Source organism: Daphnia pulex, chromosome 12 (genome assembly GCF_021134715.1).
Source record: "Daphnia pulex isolate KAP4 chromosome 12, ASM2113471v1".
Taxonomy (NCBI): Eukaryota; Metazoa; Arthropoda; class Branchiopoda; order Diplostraca; family Daphniidae; genus Daphnia; species Daphnia pulex.
In genome coordinates, this window is record NC_060028.1 from 2,640,569 (window position 1) to 2,660,685 (window position 20,117).

General features: G+C 40.6%; 1 protein-coding gene and 2 long non-coding RNA genes across 3 annotated transcripts; all 3 read left to right on the plus strand.

The window, feature by feature from the left end:
- The first annotated feature begins 8,455 nt into the window (after positions 1-8,455).
- Positions 8,456-9,211, plus strand: LOC124209034. The gene is made up of 4 exons (XR_006880746.1): positions 8,456-8,759; positions 8,820-8,903; positions 8,967-9,036; positions 9,093-9,211. It is a non-coding gene; the product is annotated as an uncharacterized LOC124209034 (long non-coding RNA).
- Positions 9,212-9,357: 146 nt separating this feature from the next.
- LOC124209036 lies at positions 9,358-14,889 on the plus strand. The gene is made up of 3 exons (XM_046606903.1): positions 9,358-12,335; positions 12,441-13,793; positions 13,842-14,889. The coding sequence occupies exons 1-3, from the start codon at positions 9,358-9,360 to the stop codon at positions 14,887-14,889; spliced, it is 5,379 nt and encodes a 1,792-aa protein (XP_046462859.1).
- A 69-nt stretch (positions 14,890-14,958) lies between these two features.
- On the plus strand, positions 14,959-16,041 carry LOC124208874. Its single transcript, XR_006880677.1, has 4 exons — positions 14,959-15,081; positions 15,142-15,225; positions 15,289-15,358; positions 15,415-16,041. It is a non-coding gene; the product is annotated as an uncharacterized LOC124208874 (long non-coding RNA).
- The last annotated feature ends 4,076 nt before the right edge of the window (positions 16,042-20,117 follow it).

Below are 20,117 nucleotides of genomic sequence, written 5' to 3' on the forward strand. Positions count from 1 at the left end.
GGTTGTAAAAAGTATTTATTTCGCAGCGGTAAGCAGAGTTGTGCTTACCTTTTGAAACCACAAATCACCAGAGGTATCACCAAACGACTGACGAATGAGGTTACACATTTTCACCAGCGTGGGCTCGTCCAAGTTGGTGTTGCATAGTTCAACTAGTGCTTCAATGCAACTTTGCGTTAACCTCTGATCTATCTTGTCCTCCGTGTGGCTGCAGATTTTTTTCAAAATATTAGCACTTAAAAAATAAACGAGACACAAGCCGTTGTGCATTCGGGGAAAAAAGTATTCATTGTATCGGAAATGAAACCCACGACACTGTACATTATGTCGTCTAGGTAGTGGATAGTGCGGTGATCCACAACGAAACCTACTTGATTTTTTTTCTTCCTCTGGTGTGTGAGGATTGCAGTGTGCAAAACAGCAGGAATTCGGGGAAGTCATGCAACAAAATCAGCAGGACGCGCAGTGTTCCTTTGTACAACATTGAGACGGGCTTGCTCAGTTCGGCGTTCCGTAGAAATGGGGCCAAAAACTTGAATAAGTCGATCAACAGTTGAGCATACATCCCTTCTGTTGGGGAGTAATCGACAGCAATCGCCCGATGAAAACCCTATGCGAAACAACCTCTAGCCAGGCATACGCAAAGCCTGGGGACTTCGCTGGTCTCAGAATGTGCAGTGTATGACAGAAACCCGTCAAAACCTTTGTCAACAAAGAAACAAAAAATTCGTAAATAATTCAATGACATTTCTACCATTATAAAATTTAAAGATTTGCTTGGAAATTGATGGAATCAAGTACTTGTTCGGGCGCATTTAACTCAAGAAACAACATTATGAGGATGCGATTATAAGCCAACTGCTGGAATTCTGCTCCGCGAACTTCTTGATCTGGTAGCAGAACTCCAGTAACGATCCCTAAAACCTAAGCAATTTGATAATTCGGCCATAAGTAGTTGAAAGTTGAAATACAAATCATATACGTAAATGTAGAGGAGATTTACTTTTGTAACGCCGTTGTTTGCGTCACCAGAATGCTTAATGAAGAAAGCAATTAATCGGACATAGGCATCCAGAGTATGAAACGCTTTACTGTGTATGAGGTCGGTTAGTCGGTTGCCAATGCTCGATATGAGATAGTACTTCCCAACTAATATTATAATTGATATTGATGGCGAATCAATATAGCAGCTATCAATTGAACTAATAAGACGCAAGAGTAATATGAATTGCCATGTTAATACTTTTTAAATGTTGAAATTTGTCTTGTATGTAATTTGTCGTGGTGTTACCCTGGCCTCCGGAGTTGTCAGGTCTAGTCAATGTCAGTTGTGTTGTTCTCCTTTTCTAAAATATCTGTTTATATTTTCTCTGGTCTCTGCTAACCGGAACAACGCTGCCATAAACGTGTGGCTCTCGAACAACTGATACTCCTCCTTGTTACTCAATTCGACTTAATCAGATTTTGAAAATGTTGTAAATTTGGTCTTTTTTTCTTTTGCAATGGCTGCAGAAGTAAAGATTTAATGTACTTACTTCATAAGGACGGACTTTATGATACACTTTTTGAAATCCCACTTCTCTGGTGCTGACATCTCTGCAATCGATTTCAAATTCTAACATTCTCGCTAATGCCAATTCACGAAGGTTACCGTTTTCTACTCCAGAGCTATACGAAGGGAATTCCACGTAAGAAGTTTAATTTCTACGTAAAACTATTGCAATACAACTACAATTTGAGTAACATACCTTACAAGTGGCTTAGGAATATCTCTTTGTACTCGGTAAATTCGGGTCCATGGAGGTACCAATGCCAAAATTTTTGCTACAAGGTAGATTCGAATAATCATCGATTCGATTGACAAATCACGTAAACTTAACTGCTGCGAGGTGAGCAATTACAGACGTTGCGAAAAAAAACTGCTGTACGAGCAATAAGAGATCACAAGAAAAACTAAAAATGGCGAACGAAACGTCTTCGTTGCCAAAATAGAGTCAAAGGCGAGAGGTAGAGTGAAACGTAAAACGTGAAACCCTTGTTTTGATTACCAAGCAATGATGAGAAAATTCAGTATGAAAAACTGCTGCGAGGTGAGCAATTACAGACGTTGCGAAAAAAAACTGTTGTACGAGCAATGAGAGATCACATGAAAAACTAAAAATGGCGAACGAAACGTCTTCGTTGCCAAAATAGAGTCAAAGGCGAGAGGTAGAGTGAAACGTTACCAAATTTAAAAATTTTATTGTGGTCGATTTTTTTAATTTTTATTTTCTAAATATATATGAGCGTGTGAATCCTTTGGCTTTTCATTCATAAATTTTGGACTTTGAAAATGGAATTAATTTTCGTTTTAAAAGAAGGACTTTTTTAACAAGATCAAGTTCGAACTCTTCTGACTTTCTCTTCACACGTCTGTGTCAATCATACCTTTAAACTGATTTTTTGCCATGGTAACGAATTGTGAAGCTGTGCAAAAGATCTTTTTATTCACTTTGACATGGATTTGTAAATACATTTTTCTTATTTCCGCTACCGCAGGATGATCTTGACAAGGAGCAACTAGCCAGTAAGTTACTTTAAAAATTTAAATCACAAAGATGAAAAAAAACCATTCTGTTGAATATTTGAGTTCCATCGACGTTGGAAACAAAGCGGACGTGGGGTCCGACTGAGTAAGCTTTCAGAGCCTCAGTCATCATCAAAGGGCTCTAAAAAAATCAACATTTTAAATAACTAATAAAATTTGTTAATAAAAATCCTATACCAGATCCGATCCACCGATTACGATGTTGACGACATCGGTAATAGCTTTGCCATGATATCCTTTCCATTGAACGGAAATAACCTGAAGTGTCAAACAGTGAGAGAAATTTCAAAATGCATTGTCTTGTTGTTCTACATTTGTTACTCTACATTATGTATGATCGGCATTCCTCGAGAGTTTGAGTTGTTTTACTTGCCGGTTTTTCTACATGTTGACTTGAGCCAATTAATAAATAGTGTTAGTCACAGCAGAGGAAAAGCAAGTTATCCATTGTAATTGGTACGTAGCAATATGTTACCTTAGCGTGCTCTCTAGCAGTTAAAACGCTGCTCACATGTATTATGGCCATCAATAATTTGGAGGTGTAGAAGGTGATGACACCGTCGTTGGGAGTCACGAATTGCAGATTTAGCGGAGACGTAGAAGTAAGCATGCCGCTTAACGCAGAAACAATCGTATGGTGATTTCGGACACATCTCGAAAAAAAATCGATTCCATTTCCGGCAAACAAGACACAAGATCCCTGCACAAGTGCTTCGACGGACAGAAAGCATTGGCGCAGATGCCTTTACTCATGAATGAAAAATAGAGTGTGTTAATGGGTGTGCGGTCAGAAACGTCACCGTCATCTAACGTCGGCCCGGTCGAGTCTGTAAATGAGCAGGTGATGTAGCCCAATTTGATGTGTCACAGTTAATATGTTTACCTTTCACTTGATCGAAGTTTGGTTCCTCTACGGGGAACATGATGAGGTCGTTCACCATTTTCGTGTAGTGTAGCACTACCACCAACAAATCAAGATAATTCGACCGTTCAAAGGTGGTTAACCGAACGCTAAAGAGCTCGTAAGGAAGCTAATAGAAATCGCAGCTTACGGTGAGTAATTGACAAAAACCAGTACACTGTAGACAAAAACCACGCATTACGTGCAGCGTTTGGTTTCCGTAAAGCATTGAATAACCCACTACCGAGCAGCTTAGCGAGAGTCTCAAGTATTGCTTAGGCATGCAGAGATGAAGAGGGCTACTAAGGAACGAAAAAAGATTGCGGTGACTCTATGTGTTTACGAGAAGGATTCTTCAATCGTCTCAAAATATTGTCATGTGATAAGTTTGCTGGTGACTAGTGTAGTAATCACGTTATTTTTATGTAACCTAACGTTGAATTATCAGCTGACTTGACGTTGGTTAGCTGACTACGTAGTTTAGCTGCCTAGACGAACCTACAGATGATTTACTTGGTTTTAAGACTTAGTTTTGAAGGAGAGTCTCGTTCTGCACATTGCTTGACATTGTTATTCTCCGACCTGTCATTTCTTGACTTAAATATTTTTTTGACTTCAGTCGTGACTTAAGTCGAGAAAATTAGAACTTTGACGTATACGTTGACATTTGACTTAAGGTTTTCAAAAACTACGTTTTGACGTTGACTTTTGACGTATTTGACTTTTAAATTTGACTTTTAACGTAAAAGTCAGAGCACATATCACGATATGGCCGATATGGACGATACGTTACAACAACAGTACTTACATGTAGTTGTAAAAGTTGTGGATGGAAATCATAGCATCATAACAAACTTTGAATTCTGTTGAGTTAAAAAACACTTCCATCTCAAACAACAGTACTATCCCTATCAACGCAGTAAACGTTTTTTTGTTTTTTATTTTTAGGAAAAAAAAGACAAGTTGAAATGAGAACATTAAGAATGAAGTTTGTTTTTTATCGGAGTCCCCATAGGCGTCGGGCTTAGCCATCTCCAGTTTTTCCCTCCCCTTTTGGATCTTTAGGGGTTTACAATTCTGGTCCTCCTCGTAACCCCGGTTCGGGTTCGAGTAAAGACCACCACCTTTTCTAACACCTCCTCCTTACCAAGAGCATACTGTACTGCAGCCTCACGAACAGCTCTTGCATGAAGATGTTCTTCGGCCGATGGGATTGGAGCTTCTTGCTCCGAATCCTCATCTTCCTCAGCCTCGCGCGCCCGTGCAACTCTGGCTGCAATGCTTTCTACTAAAGCCCTGAACCCCGGATGGCGTCCCTCCTCATACCCCATCTCCATCTCGAGACTCTTCGACGTGGTCCATGGTCTTGTGTGGGTCCTCAGGTACTTCCATGCGTTCTCCCGGCTCTTATAAAAACCCGGTGACAATTCGATACGTTGGGCATACTGGTTTTGTAATACTTCAATCACGTTTTCAATCTCTGACTTCACCAGCTTGGGATAGATGTCACGGGATTTTAGGCTGCAGAGAGCAATTCTGAGTGACCTGAATAGAAAATGAATCTCCTCAAGTACTGGCGTCACCACGTGACGGCAGTGTTCGCCTGGATTGGCGTCACAGCCATCCGTGTCCAATGGAAGACCATCGTTGGTCATTTTGATAACCTTCCACGCACAGTACAAATTCTTTCGGTGCTGACCCGTTTCCATCTGAACACTTCTTTCACTGAAAACACGATTATCGGCAGAACGGTAAAGATCTTTTAAACCGTCGATTCGTGGAAATCTACGATAGATTCCATTTTTATAAGTCATTTCATCCTCCATTTTGTTCCAAAAAAATTTTTTCCCTCAAATTCTAAAAATTACTCCCTGATTTTACTCTTTGCTTTGGAGCAATTTAAAGAACGAAGGCCTGATTATAATTTTCGTGGGGTTAATGGCGATTGGAGTCAATAAATAATTGTTTAGTTAGTTCATTTTTTGTTTTTACATTTTCTAAAAAAATAATTTAATAGATTTTTTAAAAGAACTTTCACAACAAATTTAAGTGCAAGACTAGTTTTCTACGGTTTGTCAAAGCAAATGGCTGTTAGTTGGCTCAATCTCAATAATTGGCAAAGGAAATGTTTATTACTTTGATCGTTTTCAGGAATTTGTGTTTATGTTTAAGTTTGTTGCTAGAGTACCGTAGACTCCACCGCGTAATAGCATGTTTCGACAGTAGAGCGACGTGGACTCCACGGTGAAATAGTCGCGACCATATATGAATGTATTTGGAACTTTCGTCTACAAAAAATGTTTTAAGGGAAAATAACTTTGTTTCTTTTTTTTATAAATTTCCTGTGTTACATTTTTCAGCCGTTTTTTGTGATCCAATCATCTCTCCTTATGTGCTTGTCTCCTCAGCTGCTTTCTGTTTGGTCCTCCTTATGCTCTGTCTTCACTTCCCTCAAGTCCTTTTGGTATTTTTCTCAACCTTGTCGTTTCCTTGCTCATCCTTATCATGCTCATCCTTTCCCCATTACCTTCGAAACCTGCCACATCCTCCTATAATAATTTCGCCTGTTCGTGGCTCCCTCAGTCACTGTCTCTTCATTCTTCATAAGATATGTCGTAATCATCTCTGCTGTTGAAAATTCTGATGAAAACTCTAATCTAAAAAAATTTTTGAAATAAAAAATTTATTTTTGTACTTATAACTGTTGTTCTTTTACCCAATTAAAAAATGTTGTGGTAGAATCAAGATTTTTTCTATACAAATACCATTGATGTAAGTTCAAAATTTATTTAAGTTAAGTTTGATATCTCCTCATACTATTCTCTTTTTCTGGTGTGTAAAATTTGTATTAGGGAGAAGGAAAATAAATACAAATAGTTGGGGAAAAAGAGGTAGAAAGCGAGATAGACAAGGCAGAGAGAAATTTTTGCACAAAAAAAAGAAAAATAAACATGGAAAACTAAATGAAATTAATTGAAAAATTTACCTTTTGCTGCTGTTGTGCAATTTGAGGAATTCAAGTTTTCTCCTGAAACTTGTTTGTTTTGGCTAAATATATAAGCTCGCACTTTTCCACATTGATAAAGGAGCTTGTACATCCTAAGGTAGGCATCTGTTACTGCCTTTTCCTTGATTTGATCAATCGATGTCACCTTATATTCTGTAGAAAAAAAAAAAGAAATAATTACAAAAAACATGAAAAAAGGAAAAAAAAATTTAAGACTTACTTAATCCGAAAATTTCCACCAGTAGGAGGAAGCAGAAATCGTTTCCGTTTTTAAAACGTATCTCCGTTTTCTTCCAGCCTTTTTTTTTTATATAGTTATCCAGGGTCGGCTGTACTACGTGGGGGTATACCCCACCCCCTGGAAGTAGGGCCTTTCGGATGGAATTTTGGTATCGAGCAAAATTATGTCCGTTTTCATAACGCTTATGGAATTGGTAGCTAGTTCCCAGTTGCTGTGTAAAAAACACAAAAAGCCTATGGCTGTATGTGTTTTCTCCCCTCGACATTTCGCTTGGAAAAAAAATCAAAACACTGTCGAATGAAAATTAGAAATTGATGAATGATTAAAAATGGAAAAAAAAACACATCGACAGTATTGAATAAAATTCAAATTGAAAATTTTTTAAAATTTCGCAATATTGTAATTTCAATTTTTTTAAGAAGTTTGCCAACGTCGTCCACGCTGTAAGATTCACCTTAAAAAAACTTATTCGACATTCTTTTTTAAAATTAAATATTGTGGCTCTTTCTTCGTCGTTTTTTGGTTTGGGAGAGAGGGCAGCCAAGCCGCAGGCTTAGCGAATTTAAAAAATTCCAATCGAAAAGGAGTGAAATTTGATCGATCCTAGTTGTCTCAAACAAATGATCAAAACACATTGTAAATAATTACGCTATCTCCTGCTATCAATTGTGTTGCCTTCATCTAGACATCTACCTCTTGTTCTATACTGGCGGACTTTAATATGAAAAAAGTAAAGATTTCTAGCTCAGATAGTCGCTCAGATTGTTTATTCATGCCGAGTTGTTTCAACTCTCGTTAAGTTGCGAATCCCAGCTCAATTTTTTTACCACAAGCAATACTTCCTGGTTTTCAAGATTAATCTCCATTATTTGACTTGTAGTCTTTTCATCAATGTCTAATTTTACTATTCGTTTCAACAAATATCTCAAAACAGAATAACAGATTTCGTATAACAAGGGACTGAGAAGTTTGGAGGTTTGGAATCTTGTTAAAAAGGGTTTGATTTCGTTTGACATTGATGAAAAAAAGTAAACTTTGGCGATTAGAAGGGAATCACTTTTGAATGCGGACTCCAAGTTCTTTTAATTCTGACTTGCTTTCTTAATTTTTGGTTTCTTTTCCACAAATTTCTTGAGAAATCAAAATCTCAAGAAAGCGAGTTGTTTCCGATCCATTTTGGTAAAATGCATGTCGTCTGACCGGTGAGCTGGGCTATCTTTAAGCACATTGTAGGCAGATTTTAACATCTGTTTGACGTTCCATGTTATCTTAGTGTGTCTAGTTTGAAACGCTCCGCGAATGACGTGCAGTTCACAGCAACCTAGTTCAAGTAAATCTGCCGCCTCAGGGTCGATGGAAAGAAGGTCGTCTTTTGATCGACGCAAAAATGCCCAATTTACGTTAGGGCCATTTATAGACACCTGCAAAATCTACCCCACAGAAAGGCTGGGCAGACCTTCTTTGAACTTCGACAACAAGTTCCTGGCACTGGCTTTTTGAAGTTGGATTGAAAAACTGTGTTACCACCTTTCCGTTGTCTTCGTTCTTGATGTAGTAATAAACAGCTAAATCAATTTGTCCCCTCATTTTTGTTTGTTTGTCATTTTTTGCAAATTTTTTTAACGATCCATCAAAACAAATGACAAAGAGACTTGGCCAAGTCTCTGGCCTGGTTTGGCCAAAACATCTTGAAGATATTCTCTAAAGAATGGGGCCAACCCGAAGTTGATCCGATAAGCAATTTTTGTTGGCGCAATCTTCTTTCGCTGGCCGGGAACATACTGGCCATGAATCGGCGAAATCTGTATTATTACAATCTGGCAACGTTTAATTATAATTTACGCCTCTCTTCATCTCTCCTCCCTTCTTCTTCTTCTCGCTGTCAGTTCCCTCGCCATTTTATCGTCTGCTGAAGCGTGATTTGCATGAGCAGCGTGTAGTTTCTGTTCTCTGACAGACTTGCTTATTCCCATTCTTGTGGTCAGTTACGATAATTTAGTGATATTTCCGTCATTTATATCAGGTACAATAATTCCTTGTTCGTTATGTGTGCCTGAATCTAAAACATCATTTATTTTTTCAGTTGAAGTCCTTCGTGACATGATTTGATTGTGAGGCATTGTAACTGTAAGGCATCGTGATTCATGCTCTTTCCTTCAAGTCATTGGTAACTTTCCCTTCTTGTCATAACCTACACCTCTTTCTAATTTAATGTTTTCCCTCATACCAGGTGGGTTGTCATCTTGTACGAGTGATTATCACCCTCTATTCTTTGTACATGAGTATCCTGTTATTCCCAGGTATTACGCCTCATAATTTATTTCCCTTTCGCTATACTAAACTATTCAATTATTAGGAACCAAAATATACACAAGTCCATTACTGACTTTCTAGTCGGTACAGTCAGCTGCTTACAACAGCTGATGCACCCACTCATTTCCAGGTTCTCGTCTAGTGAGAACATTTGGTCCTTCGAGCCGGAGCTGAATTCTCTACAGCTCCATACAAGATTTATTTCATCTTTACATTCACTGGTTCAGCCTGTTGAGTCTTACGGCCGTTATCCCAGCTCGCTTCTTATCATCTCGTAGCACGTCGGTGCACCTTATTTCGGGCCCAACATGGACAGAGGCTCGCAAGTCCTGGAGGAAGAAGCTATCGACGAGGCCATCTCAAGACTAGCAGCCTTAAAGTCAAGAAGATCGACGTTGCGTCGCCAGATCACGATGACCAACAGACAGATCGAGTCTTTGATCAGCGTAAGGGGTTCAAGAAGAGCCTTGCGTGGATATCTACGACACGTGGAAGAGTTGCTGCTGGAGAGTACAACGCTGCATTCCGAGATATTATCGGTCGAAGACAACGACGCGGAGGCCGAAAGACAAGATTCTAATCATTTAGGCTACATCACACGTTCGAATGAGCTGGCCGTTGCTGCGCAAGTCTATTTGAACAGTCGAGATGGAGACGCCGAGTCGGTCATCGGACAAAACATCATCCCGAACCCAGCGCCTGTAATACCAGCGCCTGTAATCGACCCAGTGGAAGCACAGAGAAGAGAACGTGCTCATCAGGAAGAGGTCGCCAACGCATTGATGAGAGCAGAACAAGCTCGTGAACGAATGGATAGGGCTTGGGAGGAAGCGGATGAAGCTCAAAATGCTCTCAGGTCTCTGGGAATAGAGAATCCAAGAAGGAATCAGCTGCCCGAAGAGGACCGGTTTACGTCAGTTAGTCAACGCCCTATTACTCCAGCTGAAGATGGATTGGAGCAGCAACGCCGGATTAACATCAACAACAATCAAGAGAATCCTGACACCTGGATCGACCTATACAGTGCGGGCCTGCTTCCACCCGTCGTTGCCACTCATAACACGCGTTCATCAGTGTCGGCCGAGCTAGAGTCTTTCGAAGGAAAAGCACTCAAACGGTTCTCTTGGATTGATCTATTCAGAGCACTAGTACATGACACTCCTAAGTCAGCTGGTGAGAAGTTGGCGCTTCTGAAGAGATACTTACGCGGAGATTGTTTGGATTTAGTCTACGGTCTTGGAGGTGGTGAACCAGCGTACATTGAAGCTCTTGTTCGTCTGAAGCAGACTTGCGGACGACGTGACGTCATGAGAGCAGCCCATCATCAAGCCATCGGGAAACTCGAACCAAAGCAGGACCCGGGATCGTTCAAGCGGTTTGTGGAGAGGATCCGCACTCATCTATTCGACCTCAGCAGGATCGGGGAGACCGGCACAGCGGATCTGATCGAGAAAATTTGCTTGAAGCTTCAGTTGCACGATCGATTGGCCTGGAATGAAGGGAGACGAGGACGGATTGAAGATCGGAGCCTGAATGGTTTCGGTATTTGGCTGTGTTCTCGCGCCTCCGCGTATCAAAACGCGTTCAGCATAGCTGCAGACCAGGTCAATCCAAACTCGAGCAAGCTATCCAATCAGAAACGTCAAGCCCGGACAAATCAAAGTTCGACCAAGTCATTTGACGGGCAGAAAAAGGAGTTTAGTCGTTTTAACGGTAAACCGTTCTGTTTCAAGTGTGAGAAGGAGCATCGATTGGTTGAGTGTGAAGATTTTAAATCGCTTTCCGTCGGGGAGCGTCTTACATTTTGCATGCGTCGACGTCTTTGCTTCTACTGCTTTTCAACCAAGCATTCAGTTCGTGAGTGCGACAGACGGAAGATATGCAAGAATGCCGGTTGCGGTTTTTATCATTATCAGTTGCTGCATTTTTCCACCAAGAAAAGTTTGCCGTCGGAAAAGGGGAGTGAAGAGAAAGCAAGACCTACGACAGCGAGGACTGGTGCGCCCCAACGCGTAGCCATGGGTATGCTGCGACTACCAGTAATGGCTGAAGATGGCAGTTGGGTTTTAGCCAATATTTTTATCGGCGAAGGAAGCGACACGACTTTAATGCGTAGTGCATTCGCCAAGGTGCTGAAGCTTCGTGGGCCACCTCAGTTTCTAACCGCGGACGGAGCCGGTGGAGTAATCACTCGTCATCGTTCGAGTAGGATCCAGTTTCGAGTTCAAGCTGCTGATGGAGATATCCTGTCTCTGGAAGGATCCACTATGAAGAAGGTGGCTAGTCCAACACCGGTGACGGACTGGAATAAAGAAAAGGTCCAATGGCCTCACCTGGTGAGTCTCCCGCTCGGAGAGACAGGAGGAGGAGTTGACATTTTAGTTGGATTAGATCATGCCCATCTAGTAGCGGTCATTGAATCAAGAGTCGGATTGGAGAAAGAATCTATCGCCTCCAAGACGGCGTTCGGGTGGATCGTTCGAGGCGTTGTTGAAGGTCGAGTAAACGTTACATCCGTTCGGAGCTGCAAGATATCCGGAAGCGCCTCGTTAGCCAATCTCGCCACGGAAATGCGTCGGTTTTGTGATACTGAGGACTATGGAACCGAACATCAGATTGGGTGTGTCTCACCTGAGAATAAGCGAGCTCTCAAGATCGTCCAGGAGAAGACGAAACGATTGGAGGTTGGTTACGAGGTACCAATCATCTGGCGTGAAGAAGAGCCCAACTTGGACAGCAATCGTCCGATGGCGGAGAATAGATTCCGGAGCTTGCTGAACCGTTTCAGACGTCAACCGGAGTTCGAGAGGGACTATCGAGCGGCCGTTCAGAAATACCTAGATCAAGGTTATGCATCCCGCGTTCCAGATCCGGCCAGCGCTCTATACTTTTTAGCACATCATGGAGTATATAAAGGGACGAAACTACGAGTAGTTTACGACGCCGCCGCCGCCTTCAAAGGAAAATGTCTGAACGACGCCATCATCTTTGGTCCCGCCTTGCAGCCATCATTGGCTGCGGTTATCATCCGTTTCCGTGAAGGAGAGATTGCCTGGGCCTCAGATATTGAGGCTATGTTCAGCCGTTTACGTCTTTCCAGTGAAGATCGTAACTACTTCTGCTTTTTATGGCAGGAGAAGGACGCTGCCGAGCTAATTGTTTGTCGAATGGATCGACTCCCATTCGGAGTCAACTGTTCACCGTTTGTAGCTATCTACACCGTCCGTCGCATTTTAGAAGACGCCGGAGTGCCAGAAAGTGTGATTCAGGCCGCCAAGGAAAGAATGTAGGTCGACGACTATTTGGGTTCCACTCCATCAGTAAAGTAAGCAGTTGAAGAAGCCGTTACCGTCAAGGATGCATTGGCCAACTCGGACCTTAACCTCCAAAGCTGGATTTCAAATTCCATTGACTTCCTGCGAGCAGTGTCAAGAACGGAGCCGGAAACTGATTCAATCTCTGCTCATCCGCTCATGGGTGAGAACACAGAAAAGGTGCTCGGAATCGTCTGGGATCCAAAGGCTGATCTGCTGGGATTCAAGGTGGACAAAATGCTCGATTCTTCCTTTTCAAGAGTTGATTTGGTCAGCAAAGTGGCCAGCGTCTTCGATCCGTTGGGTACAGCATCGCCCTTTATCGTCAAGGCTAAGATCCGTTTGAGAATTTTGGGTCTCAATGGGCTCGGATGGACGGATATAATTACTGGTGACGACGAAATTTGGTGGAGAAAATGGTTTCTCTCTTTAGAACAGCTCAACACGATGAAAATGCCACGATGTCTGTTTCCCGATCGAGCCCAGATCTCCACGGTTGATCTTCACGCCTTTGGAGACGCTCCGGAAGAAGCCTATGCTGCCGTTATCTACCTTCGCTTTGTCTACTCATATGGCAGGATACTGGTACGTCAAGTCAAGGCAGCGAATAAGATCGCCCCGAAGAAAACAATTTCAGTGCCCAAGCTGGAATTGAATGCTGCGTTACTAGGTGCTCGTCTTCTTCGAACGGTTCATTCCATCCTCGAGCCAATGATTCAACGGCGTTTTCTCTGGAAGGATAGCAGTACGGTCCGGAATTGGATCCGGGCGACCGCGGCTTACTACCAAGTCTTCGTGAGCAATCGCGTCGGAGAAATTCAGACCATCACGGAGCCAGAAGAGTGGCGCTTTATTCCAGGAGTATTAAACCCAGCCGATCTCGCCACCCGTTCATCGATTGATGAACAGCCAATTCCGTCCATGTGGTTGGACGGACCAGAATTCTTACTTCAATCGGAAGATAGCTGGCCAGTGGATCTCCCATGGATGGCCGTAACTGAAGAAATGCGCTCGAGCCGTTCATATTCTGCCGCCGTGAAGAAGGATACTGGTCATTGGAAGGAGATTCAAATAGGACCCGGCGACATTCCAGCCCTATCCAAGCTGGACGAGAAATATCAAGAGCTGGTCAAGGCGTGTCAGTCGGAGGTGTACGAAAAGGAGTTGCATCGTCTCAAGAAGGGCAAACCGCTCCATTCTACTTCGAGTCTGTTGGCCTTGGCTCCTGTGCTCGGTCCAGATGGCGTGTTACGGCTTGGAGGACGGGCTGGACGCGCAAAACTACCATACGACCAGTTACATCCACCTCTGCTTCCCGGGAGTCATCCATTCACCGAGAAAATCATCATCGCCTTTCATGAACATCTTAAGCATGTTGGTACGGACTTCCTACTGTCTTATATTCGCCAGAATTTTTGGATAACGAGCGGGCGAGAAGCAATAAAACGGATCTGACGGAATTGCGTTATTTGTCGAAGAAACCGAGCGGAACCTGGCGAGCAGTTGATGGGAGATCTCCCCGATTCGCGATTGGACTCCGGTTCTCTTCCCTTTACACGGACCGCCATCGATTTGTTCGGCCCATTTGAAGTCGGTCTCATTCGGAATCGCACGGCCAAACGATGGGGCGTGCTATTTACGTGTATGGTCACCCGAGCAGTTTTTCTGGAGCTCGTCCCATCTCTTTCGACGTCAGACTTCCTTCTAGCATTGAGAAAGTTCATTTCTTTGTATCGAAAGCCGGAAGTCATACTTTCCGACAATGGAACCAACTTTGTCGGTGCTGAACGAGTGTTACGAGAAGCAGTGGAGAAAATGTATGCAGATGAAGCTATTCCGAAATTCCTGAAAGAAGTCAACATCATATGGACCTTCCAGCCAGTCTGGACCCCACATTTTGGTGGCACGCATGAATCGCTGGTCCGATCCACCAAACGAGCCCTGTACAACGCCTTAGAGCAAGAAGGGGACAAATTTCGTTACCCAACAGAAGACTTGTTCCGCACATTGCTGTATGAAGTAGCTGGACTTCTAAACACCCGGCCGTTGACCTACGCTAGTTCGGATCCGGAGGATTTTCGTCCGCTCACTCCGAACGATTTCCTAAATCGACCGCCGACGTCATATCCGCCTGCTGGATCCTTCGATGATGCTTCGCCTCAAGAGCACTATCGCTACCTGAAGCGGGTGCTAAATTTGTTTTGGAGCATGTGGAAAACTACGTATTTGCAGTCGTTAGCTGCAAGAAAGAAGTGGAATATCAAGCGCCCAAATCTGGAAGTGGGCGACGTCGTATTGGAGATCAACAAGAACTTCTGGCGTGGAGAGTGGAGTATTGGACACGTCGCCAAGGTATTCCCAGGCACAGATGGATGTGTTCGAGCTGTCGATATTCAACTTCCAACCGGAATCTTTCGCCGAGGAATAACTGAACTTTGCCTACTAGAATCCAGCTCGTCGGTCCAACCGGACTCGGGGGAGAATGAATCGGCGAAATCTGTATTATTACAATATGACAACGTTTAATTATAATTTACGACTCTCTTTATCTCTCCTCCCTTCTTCTTCTTCTCGCTGTCAGTTCCCTCGCCATTTTATCGTCTGCTGAAGCGTGATTTGCATGAGCAGCGTGTAGTTTCTGTTCTCTGACAGATTTGCTTATTCCCATTCTTGTGGTCAGTTACGATAATTTAGTGATATTTCCGTCATTTGTATCAGGTACAATAATTCCTTGTTCGTTATGTGTGCCTGAATCTAAAACATCATTTATTTATTCAGTTGAAGTCCTTCGTGACATGATTTGATTGTGAGGCATTGTAACTGTAAGGCATCGTGATTCATGCTCTTTCCTTCAAGTCATTGGTAACTTTCCCTTCTTGTCATAACCTACACCTCTTTCTAATTTAATGTTTTCCCTCATACCAGGTGGGTTGTCATCTTGTACGAGTGATTATCACCCTCTATTCTTTGTACATGAGTATCCTGTTATTCCCAGGTATTACGCCTCATAATTTATTTCCCTTTCGCTAAACTAAACTATTCAATTATTAGGAACCAAAATATACACAAGTCCATTACTGACTTTCTAGTCGTTACAGTCAGCTGCTTACAACAGCTGATGCACCCACTCATTTCCAGGTTCTCGTCTAGTGAGAACAGGCCAGAAGCCCTGGCGACCAATCTGCTGAGTTGAACGAACTGTGGATACCTGTGGGATACCACTGTTTTCATAGCCCAGAATAACTTGGCCTTAGTAACGCGTCAGTGATGATAAAGGGAAAAAGACGTTCTTTGGTTAATAGTTTATTACCATTTTCATTGATTCGCGAAGGAGATGAAACTTCGCTTCGTTGGCCATCAAGCGTAATAATAGCTGTTGTTGACGGAACTTCGGTATCCTCTTGCTGAATTAAAAACACATTGGAAATTGGCGTTTTCATTTTGAGAAGAATTTGAGAGAATTTGAGCTTTTTTCTCTGAAGCTCTATTACGTTCTTGTGTTTTTGTTATTCTCGTGGCTTACCAAGGCACCTCTGCCGATGTTGCTCAGACTAAATGTTGTGTTGCATGGATGACAACAAGCATTGTTGGAGTTCTTCGGTTCTTCTCTTACCCATGAAGATTTTAAGGCCAGTTCTTTTGAAAAAAAGTTTTTTTTTCTGGTTTTTTTTTTTGTTAAAATGGCTTTACTATTTAAATAAAAACTTATTATTTTTGCTTCCGTCTGACTTGCACAAATTAAACAAAAGACACCTGCCCTGATACCCCTAAAAATATACATTTCCTGTGAAAGCAAAAGTAAACTAATAGTGTACTGGCTCATAGTTATATATGCTAAGATTAAGTTGAGTCCTAACATACATACATGATAATCAGAATAATATAACTTACATTCTCTCCTTTATACTAGGCTACTGCTCAGAGTTTTACATTTCTATTTCTTAGTTAACCGTGGTTTGAGTGGATTAACCTGTATAAAATATTGAAATCAGGGAAAAACTTAATGAGCATTCAGGTAATCCTATAATGAATTTTGTTAAGTCTTTTTATTAGTAAGTTTTGAATCTAGACAAGTAATCACAAATTATAAGTTATCAATATGTTTGAAGTTTAAACAAAAATTTTATGACAAGTCCTGAGAAAATCGGGACTAAAAATCGTGAAAAATAGGATTGCCATGGAAGGGACAAGGAAAGAGGAAGTAAAGGGATCAGAGTGATTGTCTGCATGTTGGCCAGCATTATTTTTTGCATTTTCCCATCGGAATTCCACTACTAAGGTATTTTTTCCCTTCACAATTTATAAAAAGCATCCATTTCTGACATGAAACCCTCCTCGTGGACATCTTTGTACTCATCACGTACGGAGATAAGCACAGGAGAAGATCACATATCTTCAAAAAATAGAAAAAATCCAGTATTTTTTCTTAAAATTTTTCATTTCATATCTTTCATCTGCTCTTGATGAAATTTTATCAAATCCCTTACTATGGTCCGAAGAGGAATTTTGAAGGTACACCGAAAAGATTATATCACAGTCGACATGGAAGGAAAGGGGAAAACATGGGGCCTCGTGGTATGGCCCAGGTAAACCCCCTTTTCACTGACCCCTCTCCCGCTCATTGGCACACCCAAAACCCTATATTAAAAATAATCAGCGTGAAAATATCTAAAACCCGTTATAAATCATTTTTCGTTATTACAAAACCTGTCTTGCTAGGGAAGAGCCAAATGCTTTTATTTTCACCACTAGAAAATAAAGGTCAAAAATTACTAAAACATGAAAGTTTTTAAGAATTTTCTCGATTGTATTGGAATTCGAGAAGTATTGGAAAACGGCAAAAACGGTTTGAAATGTTGGGCTATTTCATCATTTTTGTATAATTTACAATAATGCAGTGTTGTATTTGACTAGAAAACTGAACGTTAAAAAAATTAAAAAAAAATATACTCGCATGTCATCTTTGGTAAAAAAATTTAAATCTGGTATAGAATCTTGTCAACAACTTTTTAAAACGTTGTTTTACTCGCGATACGTGACAGCCAGACGTGTGCATTTTATCTCGTGGTTAACCGGTTAAATGATAAATTTTCAAAAATCGTAAAATGGTAACCACGTTTGATGAGCGGTTTAACCGGTTAACCAATAACCAACTGGTTAATCATTGCCGTCGTCGATCGGCGATGAAGATAAATATAAATATTGGTAATCTATATTTTTATGTATCAGTTGTCGAGCTGCCCTTAATTGTATCGGAATACCACAATTAAATGAAACTTGATAAAATTTTCAATATCATTTCGGAAATTAAATGAAAAATTTAATCTATTGAAAGTAGATGTTTGAACCCGGAATGTCAATAAACTAAAATTTGACAATCTTTATATATGCTTCAAATTCAAATTATAACTTGCAATCCTGTATATTTCGTCTGCAAACTTAAACTCAATTTGGTTTTTGTGAATGGTCGAGAAAAGAGCTCACAGATCTTGACTTAAAATTATCTTTAGTAATAAGTCTCATATATACTTTTTTTCATAACAAGGAACAAAGAAGATCAATCCGAATTTCTAAGAAGTTTTTGTTTTGATAAAATCTCGGTTAAGGAGCCAATTAGTTTGTTACAGTTAAATAGTTAGTTTTTAAATACTTAATGGGATAACAGAATATATGAAGGAAAAATATATTTCACCGTGGATTCACGGCATTCTTGTGTCAAATAGTGTTATTACGCCGCGGAATTTTATACCTTTCGTTAACAAGTAACGAAGGCCTGATTATAACTCTCGTGGGGTTAATGGCGATTGGCGTCAATAAATTGTTTAGTTAGTTCATTTTTTGTTTGTACATTTTCTTAAAAAATAATTTGATAGATTTTTTAAAAGAACTTTCACAACAAATTTAAGTGCAAGACTAGTTTTCTACGGTTTGTCAAAGCAAATGGCTGTTAGTTGGCTCAATCTCAATAATTGGCAAAGGAAATGTTTATTACTTTGATCGTTTTCAGGAATTTGTGTTTATGTTTAAGTTTGTTGCTAGAGTACCGTAGACTATTATAGTAGACTAAATTATTCAAATAATAAATGATTATTTGAATAATTCGAAATAAAAGAATGTTATGTTACCATGTCATATATCCTTTTACACAAAGGTTGTTAGTATAACGTAACAAAATGAATTGTTACGCATCCACTTTGAGACGATGACATATGTGAAGGGGGTTCTCCTCACCGTATACGTTCATGACCGCATGGCACATGCCGTTTTCTTCACGAGAGGTGATACAAAAAGATGTACTTACATATTTTGTAAGGAACGTGAAAAGATTCTGTTTGTTAAATTTGTCAGAATATTTTCTGACAATGACAACCTAACCAAAGAAATCAACATTTAAATTAAAACTTTTAATAATAAAAAAACATTTAGTTAATGAACTTACGTTTGCTAACCGCCAAATTGCTGATTGTGGAACACGATTCGGAATTGGTCCGATGATTGTACGGATTTTGTCCCGAGCCGAAATAAAGCCCAAAGCTTCCAGCTTTGCAATAATCCGAGACAAGTATTTGGAGGCGATCCTCTTCGGACAACTTAAAAAAACGTAACAACAGCCTCGGTCGCTTCATCTTGGACTCGTCCATTTGAATCATCCAAAACCACCAACAGTCCTGGGATTTCTTGTGTATGGAAATTTTTTTGTAGAATTGGAGCAAAGTCTATCGACATTTGGTACAGAACGGCGTAATAGCATGTTTCGACAGTAGAGCGCCGTGGATTCCACGGTGAAATAGTCGCGACCATATATGAATGTATTTGGAACTTCGTCTACAAAAAATGTTTTAAGGGAAAATAACTTTGTTTCTTTTTTTTATAAATTTCCTGTGTTACATTTTTCAGTCGTTTTTTGTGATCCAACCATCTCTCCTTATGTGCTTGTCTCCTCAGCTGCTTTCTGTTTGGTCCTCCTTATGCTGTGTGTCTTCACTTCCCTCAAGTCCTTTTGTTAGTTTTTCTCAACCTTGTCGTCTCCTTGCTCATCCTTATCATGCTCATCCTTTCCCCATTACCTTCGAACCTGCCATATCCTCCTATAATAATTTCACCTGTTCGTTGGCTCCCTCAGTCACTGTCTCTTCATTCTTCATTAGATTTTTCGTACTCATCTCTGTAGACACATTCTGATGAAAACTCATAATCTAAAGAAATTTTTGAAAAGAAATTTATGTTTGTACTAATAACTGTTTTTCTTTTACCCAATTAAAAAATGTTGTGGTAAAATCAAGATTTTTCCTATACTAATATCATTGATATAAGTTCGAAATTTATTTAAGTTAAGTTCGATATCTCCGAATACTACTCTCTTTTTCTGGTGTGTAACATTTGTATTAGGGAGAGGGAAAATAAATACAAATAGTTGGGGAAAAAGAGGTAGAAAGCGAGATAGACAAGGCAGAGAGAAATTTTTGCACAAAAAACAGAAAAATAAACATGGGTTTACACATCGGCAGTATTGAATAAAGTTCAAATTGAAAAGAGTTTGTTTATTTCGCAATATTGTAATTTCAATTTTTTTAAGAAGTTTGCCAACGTCGTCCACGCTGTAAGATTCATGTTAAAAAAACAAACTTATTCGACATTCTTTTTTAGAATTAAATATTGTGGCTCTTTCTTCGTCGTTTTTTGGTTTGGGAGAGAGGGCAGCCAAGCTACAGGCTTAGCGAACTCAAAAAATTCCAAACGAAAAGGAGCGAAAT

Coding starts and splice junctions, on each gene's coding strand:
- LOC124209036 (XM_046606903.1), top strand. CDS start 9,358: ATGGACAGAGGCTCGCAAGTCCTGGAGGAAGAAGCTATCGACGAGGCC. Junction 12,336..12,440: donor CAGGCCGCCAAGGAAAGAAT/GTAGGTCGACGA, acceptor TAACCTCCAAAG/CTGGATTTCAAATTCCATTG. Junction 13,794..13,841: donor AATTTTTGGATAACGAGCGG/GCGAGAAGCAAT, acceptor TATTTGTCGAAG/AAACCGAGCGGAACCTGGCG.